Source organism: Lathyrus oleraceus, chromosome 1 (genome assembly GCF_024323335.1).
Source record: "Lathyrus oleraceus cultivar Zhongwan6 chromosome 1, CAAS_Psat_ZW6_1.0, whole genome shotgun sequence".
Classification (NCBI taxonomy): domain Eukaryota; kingdom Viridiplantae; phylum Streptophyta; class Magnoliopsida; order Fabales; family Fabaceae; genus Lathyrus; species Lathyrus oleraceus.
The window spans coordinates 244,189,778-244,209,925 of NC_066579.1; the positions used below are offsets into that span (position 1 = coordinate 244,189,778).

General features: G+C 40.3%; 2 protein-coding genes across 2 annotated transcripts; both read left to right on the forward strand.

Annotated features, from left to right (window-relative positions):
• Positions 1 to 14,748: 14,748 nt before the first annotated feature.
• Positions 14,749 to 15,576, forward strand: LOC127101722 (uncharacterized). The gene has a single exon (XM_051039174.1). The coding sequence runs from the start codon at positions 14,749 to 14,751 to the stop codon at positions 15,574 to 15,576; it is 828 nt and encodes a 275-aa protein (XP_050895131.1).
• Positions 15,577 to 18,090: 2,514 nt separating this feature from the next.
• Positions 18,091 to 19,254, forward strand: LOC127101729 (uncharacterized). Its single transcript, XM_051039179.1, has one exon. It carries the CDS (start codon positions 18,091 to 18,093, stop codon positions 19,252 to 19,254), a length of 1,164 nt encoding a protein of 387 aa, XP_050895136.1.
• Positions 19,255 to 20,148: the final 894 nt, after the last annotated feature.

Sequence of the window (20,148 nt, forward strand, 5' to 3'; positions counted from 1 at the left end):
CTGAAAAATACTTGACTATACAACACATCGATCTATAACTCTCAATCCACAACATATATTGATATCTCTCATTGTAATATTTAGTAATCACACAAGAGTTGTTGCTCATATTGTGTGGTGTTACAAAAAGTTTTTAATAACTTTGAAAACAATTCGAACCCCCTTTCTTGTTTTTCTCTACCTTCAATTGGTATCAAAGCTTAGGCTCTATTATTGATTTTTGAATCAAACACTTAACCGTGTAGAGAGACTCAAGGTGAGAAAAACTTCATGGCTAACACAAATGAAAGAGATAGCTACAATGCAAAACCTCTAGTTTTTGTTGGAGAAAAATTTGACTACTGGAAGGAAAAAATTGAAAGTTTCTTCCTAGGCTACGATGCTGACCTCTGGATATTGTCACAAATGGTTATGAACCACCCATTTCTGCAATTGGTATCTCTATTCCAAGAAGCAGAATGTGTGATGATCAGAAGCGTGATTTCAAGAATCACCATAAAGCAATAAACATTATGCTAAACGCAATTTCCTACAATGTATGCGAGAAGATCACCAACAGGGAAACAACCAAAGAAATCTTTGATTATTTGAGGATGACTCACGAAGGCAATAATCAAGTTAAAGAGACTAAGGCTCTGGCCTTAATCCAGAAGTATGAAGCCTTCAGAATGGAAGATGATGAAGTTGTTGAAGTAATGTTCTCAAGGTTCCAAACCTTAGTTGCAAGACTCAAGGTTCTGGACAAAGGATATACTACAACAGATCATGTCAAGAAGATAATCAGAAGTCTTCCTAAGTAATGGAGATTGTAGCGGTAAATTCATGACCATTAAGCTATGGATAAACTTAACGTCAATAAAACCAGAGTCACCACCGCGCTTTTATTGTTTCCAAAGAAAAAAGGGAAAAGTACGAAAAAAAAACCCAAAGATAAGAAGTTTTCAAATCAAAACTAATAAAATGTCAGAGATTTCAGGTAAGGGGGTTGGTTACATAGAGGGAAGATGTTAGCACCCAAAGTGTCTTAGGTACTTCTACGGAGCCCTTTTTTATGTGTGTATGTGTTTTGATGTAAAAGATGTTTGAGAAACAATAGAGTGTAGGGATGAGAAAATAATTCATTAATTATATTTTTGTGTTTGACAAGACCTTCGGACTTGTGCCTACGTACCAACATAAAAATGAGGGATCAAAACCTCGTAGTTCGTGGTATCAATTTAAAAAATGAATGAGTTATTTTTAACAAAAAATTAAATTTTAAAGAGGCACAAAAGATCTAAAAGAGTTTGAATGAGTGTTAGTTCTTTTTGTATTTTGAAAATTGAAGTCAATATGGTTATATTCATTTACAAGTTTGATTTAATAAAAGAGTTTAAAAATGCGATGACATAAGGCCAAAGTTTCTAATTTGCAATTAAGTCTAAATTTCACAAGCAAAGAAGATTTTGAAAAGAGGGAGAGATTTGAAATTTAAGAAGTGGGAGTAGATGAAGTGACTAATCCTAAGCAAAAATTTGAAAGTTAAGAGTTGAAAAGATCTGACCAATGGGATGCAATCCAATAGACAAGAATGTCATGTAGAAACTCACTTTTCCTTTGGACTTTAAAATTAAGCAATATCAATAAGCAAGCAAGATGAAGAGCAAGACATCAAATAAAGATAGCCACATCCAAGCCATCAACTTCATAGTCTTCTTCATAATCTTCCCCATGTATCAGATGACATACTTCTTGAATGGCTCAGAATAAGGCATTAGACATAAGTTCAAGGTAATATTTGCATCAAGACCATGTAGAAGATGAACTCATGTGGATCTCAATCTTGCATCAGATGAAAATTAAAATCACAAGAACTTGGTTTCAAAAATGTTGGCATTGGCCAAGTCCTTTTGCATAGGGAATGTTGCCTAATTCTAAGTCCAAAGCTCATATCAAATCGAACAGTCCACACAAACATTTTTTAGGTTTTGTTGTTGTTGTTTATTAAGTATTTTAAGGTCCTAAGACCACAAACACAAACAAGATACACAAACAAGTATATACAATCACAACATATGGCTCAAATGAGCAAAGTGAAAATGACATAAACATAAACAAGTTAGATGAGATGTATAATGACAAATGATAAATGGCTTGAATTTAAAGTGCATAAAGTAAATGACTTGAAATTAAAAAGTTAGTCAAATGTTAGTTGATTAGAAGTTAGTGGAGTTTTGCTTTTCAATTGTTTAAGTCATTCTTTGGAGAACACTCAACCTTATATTCACAAGCATGTATCCTTGAACCAAGACATCTTCCAAAGGAAGGAAAAAAGGCCAAGTTTCCACACAATACCATGAAAGGGGGAGACTTACAATCTCACTTACTAGAATGTTATGCCTTTTGTGTCAAAATTTAGCGATATGTTAAGCAATCGTAATTGGACTTATGTAGAAGTCACAACTATATGAGGCCGGGAAATAGAAATTTTGGTGTTAATGCATGTTAGAGATATGGTATAATGAACCATACTCCTAAAACATACCACACACAAAAAGAAAATGATCAAAGGGTGGACCTAATCTCATCCATACTTGTATTGGTTCATGAACCAATTAACCCTAGGATATTGAGATGTCATTGGCCAATGAGAGGAATGGGATAGAAAGGGATTGAAGATGAAGAGGGAGGGGAAATGAGACAAACATAAATTGGTCATGGGAGGAATTTTATCAAATTAAAATCATTCATTCATTTTGGGAGATGAAATGTACATTTCATCAATCCCCTAAATCCAATGATTTTAATCCAACAAAAGTCAAATCAACCTTAACCAAGACCCAAACACATATTCAAACTTCATAAGGCAATAAAAATGGCTCAACATAATTTATTCACAATCAAACAAATTAAAAATCAATTTAAAATGCATTAAATTAAATAATGTTTTATCAAAAACCTAAAACCTCTTCAAAACACCAAATAAATGGCCAAGAGATTTATCATGAGTCAAACAAGGTCAAAGGACCTTGGAGAAAATTTTTCACTATTTTTGAAAAGTCAGAAGTATTTTTAAACAATTAAAAATATGCACAAAAACAACTAAATCATGAAAAATATCAATATTGATCCAAAAAATAATTTTAATTCAGAAAATGAAAGAGGAAAATATTTGAATTTTTTTGGTGAAAGTCCCATATTTTTTGGATCAATAATGAAATTAATATGAATTAATGAAAATAAAGTACTTAAAATGAAAATTCATAAATTCAAAAATATGTGGACCATCTGATCTCCCTCATCAATTAAGGTGACAAATCAAATGGTCCAAAGCGCGCGTTCCATGTGTTCCTTAGTCAAACAAGATGTGCACATGGTAATCAGAACCAATGCACAAGATTAAAACAATTTGAATGGATCCTATGGTTGAGATGCTTCCAACACATCGTCGGAGCCAGAGCTCCGGTCTTCTTCTCCAGTGGACCTCACCGGACTGGTCCACCTTCAACCATCACCAAAATGAAAAAGCAAGACATGAATTTAAAGAAAAAAATGCTCAGGAGCTCGAATCTGGCCTCAATTTTATCTAACTCCAAGTATATGAGAAGATACAGGGAGTTGAATTTTGAGGATCATGAACTGAGTTACTTCGATTTGACCTCAAAGCAACTCAATCTTGTTTCCTACATTGGTAGGACTTCAGACAACCAAAAATCAACAAGAATAGTGGAGAATTGGGGGAGAATTGAAGAGGAGAAGTTTCTGAAAAATCACCTTCGAGTTAATCCAATTTCACTTGATCTTGATCTGGATTTGATTGCTTTCTCCTCCTCTTGCTTGTAGAAACCAAATGGAATGAAAATGGAAGTGAATTTCTGGAGTTTGAACTTCCAAACAGATGGTGAAGTTCAAGCTCGATTTCAAGAGAAATCTCAGAAAATTCTATGGCAGTGAGGGTTTGCAATGGTCTGGAAAAGCTTGGGCAAGGTGTTGATGATGAATCTGAAGCCTTAAGCTTGTTTAAATAGGCAATGTGTTTGATATTTGCACCACTTGAAAATTGGACAAAATTAGCAACTTCCTTGCATGGGTGCATGGACAATCATTTGGGCCTCAAGAGTGATGCAATCCAATTCCAAATCGTGTACAAAGTATGCTGAAACCATCATGTGCAAGCATGCAAATGGAAATGATCACGTGAAGTTCAATCTTGCCAAAACACTTCCAATAATGAAGCCATGCGCAAGTCCTTCGATTTTAGTCCAAATGAGATGATCTTTGATGTTTTGGAAAGGTGAGATTAAGGGGAACAACTTTAATATTGAACACTTTTTCATTTGAAGCTTGGATCATGATGAATTTTGAGGTGGAAGTTTGGGAAATCAAACATATTTGAAAAATTTCTAAGTCCCAAGTCAAATGTTCACTTCTTCCACCTTGAATAACGTTTTCTATGGACTTCAAATGAGAAACGTTCCTTCATAAAAGTTGTAGCTCTTTCAAACCTCTTATATTTGGGCATAAATTTGACCTCATTTGGATTTGGCATGAAGGATTTATGCATTTTAGAAGTTGAGGAAAATCACTTGTTCAATGGTATTGGTCTAAAATGACCTATAACGTTTCCTCTTGGCACATGCATTTTCAAGTTGAATTAGAACTTCCTACAAACATCAAAGTTGAAGTAGACATCTTGACTTTGATCATTAAATTTTAATGGATTTCATATCATAAAATTTGAGCAAGTTATGGTCTTGGGAAGTTGACCTCTAAACTAGGGTTTAAACAAAATGACCTATAATCTTTTACCATAAAAAATGACTTTCCAAGCAAAATTATCTCTTGACTTAAACATGAAAGTTGTTTGGAATGTTATTTAGAGTAAGTTTTCTCTTGGAATCATTTTTATATGACAAAAATTGTAGGAGACAGGGTCTAGGGAACCCCAGTTTTGACTAGTTGACTTTCTCTAGTCAACCACCATGAACCAACTTGCTAGCTTGACATTCTCTTGAATTTTGGGACTCATAGAGGATCATATATGCATAAGATGATGTAAGGTGAAGTATCCCTTAAATTATTTGATCAATTGTTGAAGAAACTTGTTGAATAAGTCACACAAAATACCTAGATGAATTAGGGTTTCCCAAGCAAACCAACTCCAAATTTTTGATGATTTCTTGATCAAAATAACATGTGAAGATTATGGGGATCCATATACGATACTTAGAGCCAATGTAAACCAATTCTTGATTGATCTCCTTGCAATGAGGGTCTCAATACCTAGATATGAGCTTACTAGAACATAGGCGAGCATACACATTACCTACAAAAGCAACATACTATACATTGACATATTTTTGGTATTTTGGTTAGTAAATAATAAAAAATGAAGTATGATACAATCAAATGTGCTTGGTGATCTCTCCCAATGCAAACCCAATGAATGAGGGGTAAGGAGAATGCCAAGGTGTGATCACAATGCTAATGCATGTGATGAGAATAACATGAGGGATCTTAGAGTCAAAATTGGGGTCTTACAGCTGCCCCTATTTAAGGACGTTCTAGATGAGGAGATGAAGGTTAAAATCTTCATATCGACTCAGTAGAATGGGCTTAAATAACAACAATAGAAAAGAATTTTGGTCCATAAGAGACCTCATGATGCATACGATATGAAATGATAAAAGTAATCTCTGTGGGGAAAAGGTTGCCACAAAGGAAAAGAATCCGGAGAGACTGAAAGTCTGCAGGAGCATAATGCGTTCCATATGGAAAACTCACTAGGGAGACAAAGATCCTAGGGGATAAAAGATACGCGTAGGCCAAACTGCGAATTAAAACTGCCGGGGGAGACGAGGGATTCCACGGAAATAAATTAGTGGAAAGACTCAGCAGGGGAATAAAAGGAGCATCTGCAGGGGAAACGGGTAGATCGGAACTGTTGTACCCCTAAATTTGCCTTCCCTTTTTTCCACCTATGTATCTAATCAGTTGGTCAAGATATGACTTGCATACATCCATAATTCATCCACATGCATCATTCCTCATGAATTTAAAAGAAGCTTGGGGTCAGCAAGCCATGGGTCACACAAGTATCAAGATCCAAAGGCATGGTCAACCATATCAATAACATGGGGGATGTGAAACCCTAATGGTGCTGGTAATTGCTTGACCTCAACAGAGTGGTGACTAGGCAACAGGGAGATCCAAAACCCTAATTTCTCAAGGTAGGATTGCGAGTTTCCCTGGGCCTCATTTTGGCCTCCAAAAGTCCTAATCAAGTGATGATAGTCAAGGCGATTTGGTGGTTTGATTATGTGCATTGTCAAGCTGCTTGACCTAGCTGGAAGTCTTGGTCTTAATCCAAAGTCTATGGTGCCATTTATTTGGTGGTGGAAACATCTTTGTTTTAAGCCATTTGTTGGTCATACCATTGTTTTGTGGATAACCCTAGTCTTGTGGTCCCATTCCTTGGTTTTATCCATCTACACTATCAGTTAAGTTATTGCATTTGCAAAAGTCAACATGCAAGCCAGTTGTGAAACCAATGTCAGTTAGTCTTCAAAACCATTCTAATCCATTCCATCCACTTTAAACCATTACATTTGAGTCTATACAAGAAAACACAAAGATTGGACATTTTTGACCAACTGTTGACTTTGGTCAAACGTTGACTTTTTGGTCAACTTTGACCAAAGTCAACCATAATCCATTAAACCCTAATTCTATCCATAATTGTCCATCGAATATCCATTTACAAAGGAGTCATAAAGAAAATACAAAGAAAATGCCATTTTTGACCATTTATTGACTTTGGTCAACAATTGACTTTTTGGTCAACTTTGACCAAAGTCAACTCAACCTCTTTACATCCTAAAGTCCTAAAATCTTCCATCCTAAACCTTGATCCATCACTCCATTACTCACGTTTACTTCCACCATGAATGCTTCATTTGCAAGCTATCCTCCACCACCATGTTTTTGCCATGCCTACAAGGGCAGCCAATGCACACCTAAGCAGCATGCCATAATCAACCAAAGTCATGATCCCAGCAAAGGAAATGGGCCATGTGATGCTATGTAAACTAAAGCTCATTTAAGAAAGCCTTACCACAAACTATCCATGCTCCTTTTGAACCATGAGATATTGATTAAGAAACATGAGATTTGCCTTCACACCACCTATCATGAGATCTGGCCTTAGCTTTAAGCATCAGCTTGTGGAGTGACTGTAACCTTACAACCCCTCATGACCTGCTGCAAAACACAACAACAATGGTCACCCATATCCATTGCAATGGCTGCTACCTGCACTGTTACCACACTGCTGCTGCCACAAACTCAACAGGGAATGCCATCAAATCAATACACCATCAGCCTGCAAATAACCCAACAAAGAAAAAAACCTGTCAACTTGCATGTGAAGGTTGAAGTCAAACCATGATCATTAGGTTTTCCTGCAGCAAAATCTGTGTGAGCATAATCCAACACCATACAACATGTAACAAATAAGGCTGGTATCTACAGTTGGCAAGGTTTGTCATAGGTTGTTCATTGTGCCAAACAAGACTACATCATGATACCTCATGGAGAAAACTGTATCTATGCTACATAACCAAGAAAGACAACTTACAAAACTAATGGTCACCATGTTAAACCAGAGTGATCAGGCATGTGATTTTGTGTTGACAAACCTAGTTGTTTTACCTGAGCCAAGGTTTACTTGAAGCCAACTATGGGCATGATCATGACACTAAACCTAAGGTTGGTGAACCTGCAAACAACATCAGGTTGTGTATTGGAACATCCATCTGCCAGAATAATACCATTCAGGCCCTTGGAAATTCCAGCCTAACCTGGACATCACCTACAGCACATGGAGTATGTCAAGTTACAAGTGAACATGGTTGTGCATCAGCCATTGCAGCATGACCATCACTTGGTGTCTGCTGCCAGTCCTACTAGTGAGGGAACCAACCAACATGACATGGTCTTGCACCCTGTAGTTAGGAAACCAACTGCAATAAGGTTAAGTTATAAAACCTGCTGTGAGAAGATTGTGGTCAAGTGTGTTTGCAATTGGGTTGGTCACCATTGCTACCTGCAGTTTCAGCAAATAACCAATCCTGCACCAAGACCAAACCTGCAGCTTTCAGCAAAACCCATCCCTGTGCATCCATAAAACAGTCCCAGATATGGCAAACCAAAACCAACATCACAACATTAGGCATAGCAAGCAACAAACTTGCATAATCCTACAAAGGAGCTTCAGTAAGCCAGAACAAACCTGCAATGCCACAACACACCATAACCTATGAAACATAATTCAAACCAGATGTCAAACTGAATCAACATGGATACAGTGACATCAAGTGATCTTGCAGTATGATGTTTACACCAGCAGATGTGCATCCAAAATCCTGCAGCAAGTGAGTGTGTCCATAATCAAGACCTTCACACACCCTGCAACAGTCACAACAAGTTAAGGCAAGCCACCATGCCATGTTAATCATGTCACACCAAGGCAACATTTGTACATGAACAAATGCCAAAGACAAACCTGTTACAGTGCACTTGCAACCAACCAGAACAAGCCCTAATTATACTGCACCATTATCCAAGTCACCACCTGCACAACCATGTAAAAAAGTCCTTGAAACATGAACAAAAAGATAAATACAAGTCCTGCTAACAAAATCCCAAATGTAGACTTGTTGTAGCCAGGCCAAGTCAGCAAACAGTCACCCAAAATCCACAGACATTTGACCACATTTATCAAAAAAATTAGTTAGGTTTTGTAAACATCCTTCCTGCAGTGCTGCTACTTATCACCAAGCGAAGTTGGTAGTCATGGTAGATTTCCTGTCAACTGGAGCAAGTCAATATAAAACACAGAAGTGAAATAGTAAAGTGGGGACTTAGGGTATGTCAACCATACCTATAGGGAACCATTTGTGCAATGAGATAATGGGATGAGGTGCTAACTGTTGTACCATTGCCTTGAGCTATGAGCACAATAGGGTTGTTTGGCATTGAGAGCAAATCCTGCAGCCAGCATTCCACACTCTCATGTTGCATTGAGGAGAGCCATAACAGGGCCCTTTGGAGCCAAGTGATGTCCAAGGTTCCACCAAACTTTACCATGGCCAAACCTTGAGTTAGAACAGGAGGAAAACAGGTGAGGGCGAGGAGAAGTTGCCTTTGAAAGCCTTGATTCACTCTGCAAAAAGGATTAGCCAAAAGTTGCATTAACATGACATGAACAAAAGCAGCATAACAGGGCATGAACACAAGGGATAGCCATGGAGTTACCTATCACAAGCCATTGGATCCAATGGATTCAAAACCTGCAGTGAAAAGGCATGGGTGATTAATAGAGTCATGTTCAAAGGAAAGAATGTACAAGAAGTGGAATTAACATAACCAGTTTGAATCACCTGCTACAGCCATTAACACTTTGCTTCACCATTTCACTAAAACAGCTTGATTTGGTCCTATTGCACTAATCATCAAAACCTGCTAAGTAGGTCATCCCTCACTTTAAGAACAATTCCACTTAAACCAACCTGTGATAACCAGTAAACAAAATTTAAATCATTAACAATTCACTAACCAATTTAATTGAGACAACTAACTGAGTTTTGATCCAATAACCAACTGAGTTATCTGTTAACTCAGTGAGTCCAAATCAACTAACTCCAAACCTAATTAACTAACTTCTATCCTAATCCCAATCCAGAAATAATCCCAAGCCTAAATCCTATATAAACACTTCATCATTCTCATTTTTGGACAGTTTTTGAACCCTGCGAATTCAGAGCCATTTCTCTGCAAACTCTCTCACCCTCACCAAAGCTCTCATTCTCTCTCTCAAAAAAGGCCATTGAAGCTTCACATTGAAGCTTCAATTCACCTAGAGTTAAACCACTACACTCTTTTTTTCGAGCTTTAGAAGAAGAAGGAGATCAAGAAAGGAAGAAGAAGGGAGAAGAATTGAAAGCAGGAAACTCACCGGCAAAATTCTCCGATCATCTTCTCCGGTATGTCGTTTACCGTTTATTTTCGCTTTCTTGTTCTGAGCACATCGTTGCCTAGCATTTATGTGGATGATCAAAATCCATATTGCATTAGGTGTTAATTTGCATAGAGGAATGGGTAATTGATTGTTGAATAGGTTAGGGTTCTTTGTGACTGAGAGCGATTCCACGGATTTCTTCGCCTATAGGGTGATTCCATTGCCATGAGTGTAATTACAGCTCGTCAGGTTTTGATGTAATAGTGTTAGTGAAGGTGGAGCTGGTATCGGCACCGGCGACGACCTCCAGCATGTTGAACAGAAGAGAGAACAAGGAATTCGCGCGTTTCATTTGAGTGAGTTTGAGCTTGATGACATGGCTTATGGTGTTTAGCTATTCACACCTTAGTCTGTTGAATGTACCCCTCCTAGGTTTAGTGAGAATTGTATTGGACCCAAATTAACCAGACCCATGAGTATGTGCTATCCACACCTGGAGATATACTGAATGCACCCCTCGTGGTTGTGAGAGTTTGAGATTGGGTTTCTCTGGGCCCAATAATGCATTTTGCTTAGCTGTACCATATGCTTGTTGCCTGCACCCCCTGGATGTGATTAAAGGAACCATTGGGCCCAGACGTGGCCCATGTGTCTTTGCCCATTTACCTCTTTCTGGAATTTGGTTTTTACAAAAATTATTCTGGGCTCAGATTGCAGCCCATTAGGAAATGTTGTTTGCACCACTGTTTCCCTTTTTTGTTTGATCAATTAGGTTAATTTGTAGAATACTTAGAAAATTAGGATAATTAGGAAATTAATTGTTAGAATAATTAGAATTAATTCCTTAACATAATAATTAGGGTTAACTCCTATTAGAATAATTAGAAATTAATCCCCTTTTAGAACAATTAGATTTAATTCATATTTTTAGAATTGTTAGAATTTAGTTAGGACATTTTATTAGAATTAGGACTTAGAATGAGATTTTAATTAGAGACATTTAGGGTTGATTAAATTTAGGATTACCTCATTTTTTCAACATTAGGCTAGTTTCTCAATTTTAAACCATGGTTATAATTTGGCACATTTTGGTAATGACCATTTTGCCCTTATGGGCATAATTTTGGTATCTTGCGTTGAAATTTGTATGCCCCCCTTAGGATTAGAATTCAATCCATTTTAGGACTTAACATAGAATTTTATTCTTGATTTTAATCAACATTTTGACATGCTCCCTTAGGATTTATAATCTAACTTAGAATATTCAACCAACTTCTAATGCATGGTCCCTTAGGATAGTTCTAACAATTACTAACTTCAATTAGATCCAAAAATTAGTTCCCTTCAAAACTAAAACCAAACCCCCGATTAAATTGAACAAAAGCAATTTTGATTAATTAAATCCTTTGAACTTGTATAATCCCACAGTCTAATTGAGTGACCACCTTGGTCACTTAATAGGACTTTTTCTTTCACGCTGTGGAGCTCAAGGCCTCAAGTCAAGATCTTCAATCAAGGCATCCTCAGTTATACCAAGCAGCGGATTATTCAAGCACATCAAAGGTGGCGTCTTCAACACTTGTTAATTCAAAGTTAGAAGAGTGTGACACGAACCTTAAGCAATGAAGAAGGAGTGGGACTGGAGTATTCCTACCCCCATTCTGAGTATCTTTGGGTATGGGACGTATGACCCAGCGCTCATCGTATTCACCTCTATTCATAAACTTTAGCACAATTCTAATCATACAATTGACAAGTCTATCTTCATAAAGCAAAAACAACAAAAATAAAGGACTACATCAACAACTTAGCAATCATGAATCAAGTTGTACGATACGAGCCTTAAGTAATGGAGAAGGAGTGGGACTAGAGTATTCCTACCCCCATTCTGAGTATCTTTGGGTATGGGATGTATGACCCAGCGCTCATCGTATTCACCTCCATTCATAGACTTTGGTACGATTTGAATCGAACCATTGATAAAGACTTCATCTTCACTACGAGAAACAACTACAAAGATTCTTCTCCCTCCACTTGAAAGTTAGTGTGATTCTCATCCAGTAACTATCAAGTCTATCTTTCTTCATTCTATTCCATTCTCAATCATTTCAATCTCAATCATTTATTTCTTCTTGCCTCATATCATTTTCTTTTCAGCCCAATGGCCTGAACTACGAAAGCTTTAATTTCCTCATTTACACAATGAGGGTACGTAGGCAGGAGAACCCGGTTTCTTCGCGAGCTCTATCTTATTTATCAATCTATCTTCTCAATCCCATGGATCATTCTCCATTCATGCAACCAATACCATCTTTTCGAGATCAATCTTACTTCTCCTTGGACTCCTTGTCCATCCTTTTAGGACGTCCTGATGACAGTCCATCTCTTCAATCGAGGTTTATTTGGCGCTCATCCCAAACACTAACTTCATCCTTTGCTTGGCGCTTATCCCAAACACTTTCATCCTTGTTTGGCTCTCAACCCAAACACTAACTCCTCCTTTGTTTGGTGCTTATCCCAAACACTTTCATCCTTGTTTGGCTCTCAACCCAAACACTAATTCCATCCTTGTTTGACTCTCATCCCAAACGCTAACTTCATCCTTTGCTCTTCGATTAAGAGTTTATCCTTCTCCTGGATCCAAGCCATTATCCTGATTTGATCTCGAATTGTCAATTCCCCAGCAAGTGATACACTACGCCTTGCCCTCTATACTACCAATCTCTCCCTTTATTCTCGTAGTTCCGAACTACGAGTGCTCTGACTTTCTCGTTGCACAATGAGAATACGTAGGCACGAGGATGCGAATCCTTGGCGAGCATCCTTTTAATTATTCCTCCTTCGCCTTAGGGCATCATTCATATCTTTCATAATTCACTATCTACCTTCGATCATAAATCGTTCACCAGTGACATACTATCTCTTTGACATCGAAATACACCTTCCTTGGTATTCCATACACATCCTTTTAGGACATTTGATATAGTCCGCATTTCATACCTAGAGTTGTTTGGCGCTTATCCCAAACATTTAATTCCTTCTTTTTAGCTAAAACCCTACAGTGGCGGCCTGCTAGTCCATGTAGTGGTTAACGCGGTTTTCCTCTATGGTAGAAATCTCACTTCTCTTATAGATTCCAATACACTTTCACCTTTCGATCTCAAACAATACTTATCCAGTCACTTGTTACCAAGTTCCTCTATTCTGTTACTTCGGTCACTTCACTCCATTCATTTCCATGATATCTTTATAATCTACTTTCTTTCATTCCATGTGATATACCTATTCTTTGAGCCAAATACATTATACCTTTGTGCTCCATCTTATACCTCCTTGTGAACCAAGAGTTGTTTGGAGCTTATCCCAAAAACCTAATTCCTCTCTTTTCGGTTGTTCCAGACAGTGCTATAAGTGCTATACACCCTCACATGTCGGTTCAAACAACCTGTTCACTCTTGGGTTCACATTTTCACCTTCATTTGGAGTTCAAATCATATTATCCTTTGGTTCAAACCATACCTTCTATCACACTTCTTTCCACCTCACACCATTAGTTCTCTGAACTACGGAGCTCTGAATTCCTTATTGCACTATGAGGATACGTAGGCATGAGGGCCCCAATCCTCACCGAGCACTTTATCTATTTCCTTTCCTTTCCCTTCATTCTTTTGCGAGTAATCTTTAGATCACACCTATTCGAGCGAGAAAAATCAAAATGGTTCCCATGGAGTACCATGGATGTTTGGGGTGCTAATACCTTCCCCTTGCATAACTGACTTCCTTACCCAACATATCTCTTTTCCCCCGGGTTTTATCGATGTTTTCCCTTCCCTTTGGGGATAAATAAAGTTAGATGGCGACTTTGTTGTATGTTCGAGCGTGCGATACGTTCGAGTATATTTCCGCTAGCTTCAGCTGGCGACTCTGCTGGGGAATACTTCGTTACTGGGAGTATTTCCTATGTCACTAAAAGGAGTCGAGCCTAGTTTAGGATGTTCCCTCGCTAGTTTAGGTGTTTACCTTATAGATTTACTCACTTTTATTTATCGCATTCGATTTATATTATGAATATATCTGTTACACTGTTGTTGGGATGTGTTAGATTACATGAGAGGAAAGCTCTATAACCGAGCTTAGTATACACATAGGTTAGAATCGTGGATAGTCGTGTACTCCTGCGTTTCGCGCGTTGGGGGTCACGAGAACCACACCCAGACTAGATTCACTTGGAGGTACTTTTGTCCTGTGAGTATTCACTACGGCAGGGTATTTTCATTTCGAGTCGATGACTCTGGGAGACCTTCTAGGGACCACCTTGGAGCATAGTACACACCTGTGAGGGGGATATGGGTTTTCATTGCAGGAAACCATAGACTCTACCTACCTTGATACTCATGTACGTCGAACTTTTAAACTTGCAACATGTGGCACTTACAAATTGTCCAGAACTTGCCTGGGTTCCGACCCCATGTGACTTATTATCATGTCATCATTGCATTATCATTCATCATGACCAAATTTTTGCATATGCATATTTTCCAGGAATCCAAGAGTCCAGTCTATCCACCAAGAAATTAAAGTGAAGCATGAATCCCGAAAGGAAGAGCATCCATAATTACAAGTTTGTGGAACCTCCATTGGCTGTGTTGAGAGGACTTGGGGCATGATTAGATCTGACTCACAAAGACGCCTTTAAGGAAACGTATGGTAACCTGCTGGGCGTTCTGAACACCGAGGTCAACGTCACCGCTATGCATACCTTGGTGCAGTTCTATGATCCACCACTAAGGTGCTTTACCTTCCAAGAATATCAGCTAGCACCGACACTGGAAGAGTATTCTCATATCTTGGGTATCAGGATAAAGAACCAGGTGCCCTACATCCGCACTAAGGAACTTCCTGAGTATCGAGAACTTTCTGAAGCTCTGCATATGGGAAAGAAGGAGATAGAATCGAACCTGAAACCGAAGGGTGGAATCCATGGCTTCACCTCTAAGTTTCTCGTAGACAAGGCTATCACTTTCGCTGAAGCTGGAAGCTGGACGGACTTTAACGCCCATCTAGCTTTACTCATCTATGGGATTGTGCTTTTTCCAAATATGGAAGAGTTCATGGACTTGGCTGCTATTCACATCTTCTTGACTCGGAACCCGATTCCCACTCTTCTTGCTGATACTTATTATTCCATTCACGTAAGGACTCAGAAGAAGAAAGGGACTATCGTCTGTTGTACCCCTTTACTGTATAGATGGTTTATTTTGCATATACCTAGTGAAGGGCCCTTCATTGAGAACAAAGATAATCTAAAGTGGTCCCAGAGGATCATGTCCTTAGAAGCCGAAGACATTCCGTGGTATTCTCGAGTGTACGATGGTGTTAAGCTTATTCTTAATTTTGGGGATTTTCCTAATGTGCCTCTTCTTGGCACAAAAGGAGGGATCAACTACAACCCGAGGTTAGCATTGCGACAACTTGGATATACTATGGTGGACAAACCTGATCTCGAAAGTGTAAAAGGTTTTGTTTTATACGAAGGAGTCGAAGAACTAGAGTTGCTTAAGAAGATTGTCAAGGCTTAGGGGTCGATTTGTCCTCAAGGAAGAGTAGAGATGGGCAAGAAGAATTGTATCGCCAAGGAAGCCTACACCAGTTGGGTCAAGAGCAGAGTCAGTGAGGTCTTATTGTCGTTCCTGCCCGAACCATCCATGAACCCCCGATCTTCTGAGCTAGAGAACCAGCCTAATTCTGAGATGGATGGATTAAAGAAGGTTATCAAGACTCTAGAGAAGGAGAATGCTGATCTCAAATCTAAGCTTGCTAAGATTTCATTGGAGAAAGAGACCTTGAAATTCAATCTGAATCAGAAGAGGGACTGAGTTCTCCAAGATGATGACGAGGTACAAACCGAGGTTTTCAAAAGACTTAAGGTGAGTGACACCCTCAAAGGGACTTATTCCATTCTGACGACCAAGAAAAGGCAGTTAGCCGAAGCCCAGTACCGAGCCGGTAAAGCAGAACTAGAATATATGGAGCAAATGAAGAAACTTCAAGGCCTGTTAGAAGCTTGTAAGAAGGAATTGAAGGATGAAAGAAGCCGCAACAAACAACTAGAAGTCACCCTTCGCCAGAATAAGAAGATGGAAGAAATCCAAAAGCTGAAGGAGCAATCACATGGGAATCCAAACGACAGCAACATGCAGTTGAATGAGCGTCCTGAAGACCCCTCTGACCGAGGGAAGATAGTTGTGAACAACCCCTCATCCGAAGAAAGTGCGATGTTGGGAAAATGGAGTGCCTGCCTATCTCCCAAATCACAAGCCTACTATGAGGAGTTGTTGTCTAATTGTTTCTAGTCGTTTGTATTTCAGTAGATTGAGGTCTGATTGGACTGATGTGATCTCCTTGTAGCCGATGGGCATTTTCTTGATGTATTTGTATTCTGTTTACTGATGTGGAATAAAAAGAGTTTCTCGATTATTGGCTTCATAAACTGTCTCTCTTTATTCGCTTCATAATTGCTTGTGTTAAATAGACTCGCGAATTCCTTGGAATTTTTAAATAATTATAATATTAAATGCACACATCAAATCTTTTTGCATGCATACATGCATCATTGCACATACTTGCCAAGCTGTCAGAAAACAAAATGCTTACACCCACCGCTTTGCTGCAGCAACAACGACGACTCGTCACTCGTACTACACACATTCAAGCAAAGCTAAGAACATGGCCGAATACGAAACCGACAACGCTGTTGTCCGTGAATGCCTTGCCCAGGTGCAAGGAGAGATGAATGTCGTTAGGGGCAACATGGAGACCATCCTGGAGCTCCTCCAATCTTAGAGGAACCCTGCCTTTGCTGCTGCCAACGTCACCCGTGCTGCTGGGGTGACCATTTCTAACGCTGCTGCTGGCACTACCATCGATCCTCCGGCAAAAACTGTGGTGCCCAACTGTGGGAATCGCCAGGTGGTCCTCGCGGATCCTACTAGGCTTGTTGTTGCCTACCCGTGGGGAATGCCTCCTCACCTTGCTGTCAGCCTCACCAGCGGGGGAGCTTTCTTCCCTCACTCGGCTCTCGCCACCGTGGCTGGAAACTCTAGTTTCCCGTGGGTTCTCCCTGCTCTCCACAATACTCCGGTCATTGTTGCTGACCCGGAGGACAACCAGGGCCAGGTTCCTGATGACCTCCCCGACGATGATGAAGACTACTGAGGCCCGCGCCTCCACTTCCAACTGCCCAGCCAGCCTGCTCAAGCTGCGAGCGCCGACCAGATCCCCGTCCCATTTGGCTACCCAGGGGCAAGATCTGTGCTTATATTGATGAATCCTGCATCCCAGTATATGCAAGCAGGGGCACCTCAGGCTCCCAATGCTCAACCTGAGATGCAATACTTTTAACCCTCTACTACTGCTCAGACCGTGCCACCAGGCTTTTCTTACCCGCCAATGTGGTTCAACCCGAGCATGCCAGCGCCAATTGCTCCTGAAGCCTCTCGATCGGCTAGTCAGGTTGCTCCTCCCGTTGTTGATTCGGCCAGACCATCGGATTACCAACGCCTGGACGACAGAATAAGGGCCATTGAGGGCTTCTCTTCTTTTGGGATAGACGCTCGAGACCTTTGCTTGGTCCCGAACGTGGTGTTACCCCAGAAGTTCAAAGTGCCTGATCTCCCCAAATACAAAGGTCTTAGCTGTCCTCGCAGTCACCTCACCATGTACTGCAGGAAGATGGCTTCGCATATTGATAACGACAACCTCCTGATTCATTGCTTCCAAGACAGCCTGACTGGGGCTTCCTTGGATTGGTATATGAGTCTGGAGCGCTCGAAGATCCAATCATGGAGAGACCTCTCCGAGGCATTCTTGAAATAATACAAATACAACCTTGACATGACTCCTACAAGGCTTCAACTACAGAACCAGTCACAAAGGTCTAATGAAACCTTCAAAGAGTATGCTCAACGGTGGCGCGAAATGGCGTCTAGGGTTCGACCATCATTATCTGACAATGAGTTGGTTGACATCTTTATGGGCACGTTGCATGGGTTGTACTTTGAGAAAATGATTGGCAGTTCATCAACTTCACCGATATGGTCACAATTGGAGAACGTGTTGAAAGTGGGTTGAAATCAGGGAAAATAACGGACACGACTGCGTCGCAGTCAGTTAACAAAAGACCGCATGGGGGCTTCGCGAAGAAGAAGGAGGGGGAAGCAAACGGTGTGATGGCGAAGGCTCGCCCCCGACATCGAGTTCCGATAGCCCCTATGCCGTATTATCCATACCAGTACATTGCCGCAACTCAATACCAACAACCGCCTTTCCAATATCAACCGCAGAGAGACAATCGACCATCAACATCTAATCAGAGAAATCCAAACCAACAATATCGAGCACAGAACCGAGGGAACAATTTTGGGAACCGCCCCCAGTTTGACAAAATCCCGGTGCCGTACTCCGAATTAGTCCCCTATCTGGTTCATGTGGGGGCAATCATACCAAAGGAATTGCCCGTGGCCGCTCCTCCATTCCGCAACAACCAGAATCCTAATGCTTCGTGCGCGTATCATGCTGGATTCATAGGACACTCCACCGGAAATTGTTGGGCACTCAAGTGCAAAATTCAAGATTTGATCAACCAGAACATCCTGACCTTCTCTGAAGAGAAACCGAATGTAAAGACTAATCCTTTGCCGAATCATAGCGACGCGTCAGTCAACGCCGTGATTGAGGAGGTAAATGTTGAGGTCGTACTGAAAGTTGAAGAGGTGAAGACTCCGAAGTCTGTTGTATTACAAAAACTTGAACAATTTGGGTTTTTAGAAGAGGTGCATGAAGATTGTACAATATGTGAGTTTGATCCCAATAGTTGCGAGCAGTTGAAAGGGTGCGTGCAGGCACTAATGGATCAAGGTTTAATACAGTTCTCTAAAGCTCAAGCAGCAGAAGAGGTAGCAGTAATTGAACCGATAACAATTGTATACAGGAAGAAAAAGGTTGAAGCTCCTCCCAAGAGGATTCAGCCGATCCATTTTCACGTCCCAACTCCGTTTCCGTATCAGAACACCAAGGCAATGCCTTGGAATTATGAGACTACAGCGTATATGGGAGGGGAAGAAATCCGCATTCCTGATACAGAGATCGTCAATATCGCTGGATCGGGAGGCATGACTCGAAGTGGCCGAGGGTGCCTCCAGCACCCACAATTGTCTCACCTAAAGAGAAGGCAACTCCTACGCCGACTCCGCAGGTAAAGACAACTGTACCCGCCACTCCGACCGTGACGACTGCTCCGGTAGTGACGAGAGTTATTAACAATGACAAAACTGCAGAGGCCGAAGTCTCCAAAGGTAAAAGGCCGATGGTTGAAAAAGAACAGTCTGATGATCACAAGAAGAGTATCACCTTTGAGGAAAGTCAGGAATTCCTCAAACTGATCAGAAAGAGTGACTTCAAGATTGTTGAACAGTTGAATCAGACTCCTTCCAAAATATCCATTTTGTCTTTGCTATTGAGTTCTGAGGCTCATCGCAAAGCATTGCTGAAAGTTCTAAATACCGCTCATGTGATGCAAGATATCACGGTCGATCAATTTGACGACGTGGTTGCCAACATCATCGCCAGTAGGTATCTGGGATTTAATGAAGCAGAGTTACCTCTTGAAGGAAAGGCCCACAACAAAGAACTACATATTTCGGTCATATGTATTGACTCTCTCTTATCCTGAGTCCTTGTTGATATTGGATCCTCGCTTAATGTATTGCCAAAATCTACATTAAGTCAGTTACAGTTTAAGGGGCCCGAGATGAGAACCAGCATACTGATCGTTAGAGCTTTCGATGGTTCCCGAAGGCAGGTAATTGGGGAGGTCGGTCTGCCGATCTATGTTGGACCACACCAGTTTGATATTACTTTTCAAGTCATGGACATCAATCCAGCCTACAGTTGTTTGTTGGGTCGGCCATGGATTCATGCCGTTGGGGCAGTCACTTCTACTTTGCATCAGAAGCTGAAGTACTTGATAGATGACAAGCTGGTAATTGTGTGTGGTGAAGAGGATTTGCTAGTCAGTAAACTTTCGTCTTTCAGATATGTTGAAACAGATAAGGGGATCGTCGAGGTTCCGCTCCACTGCCTAGAGTTTGAAG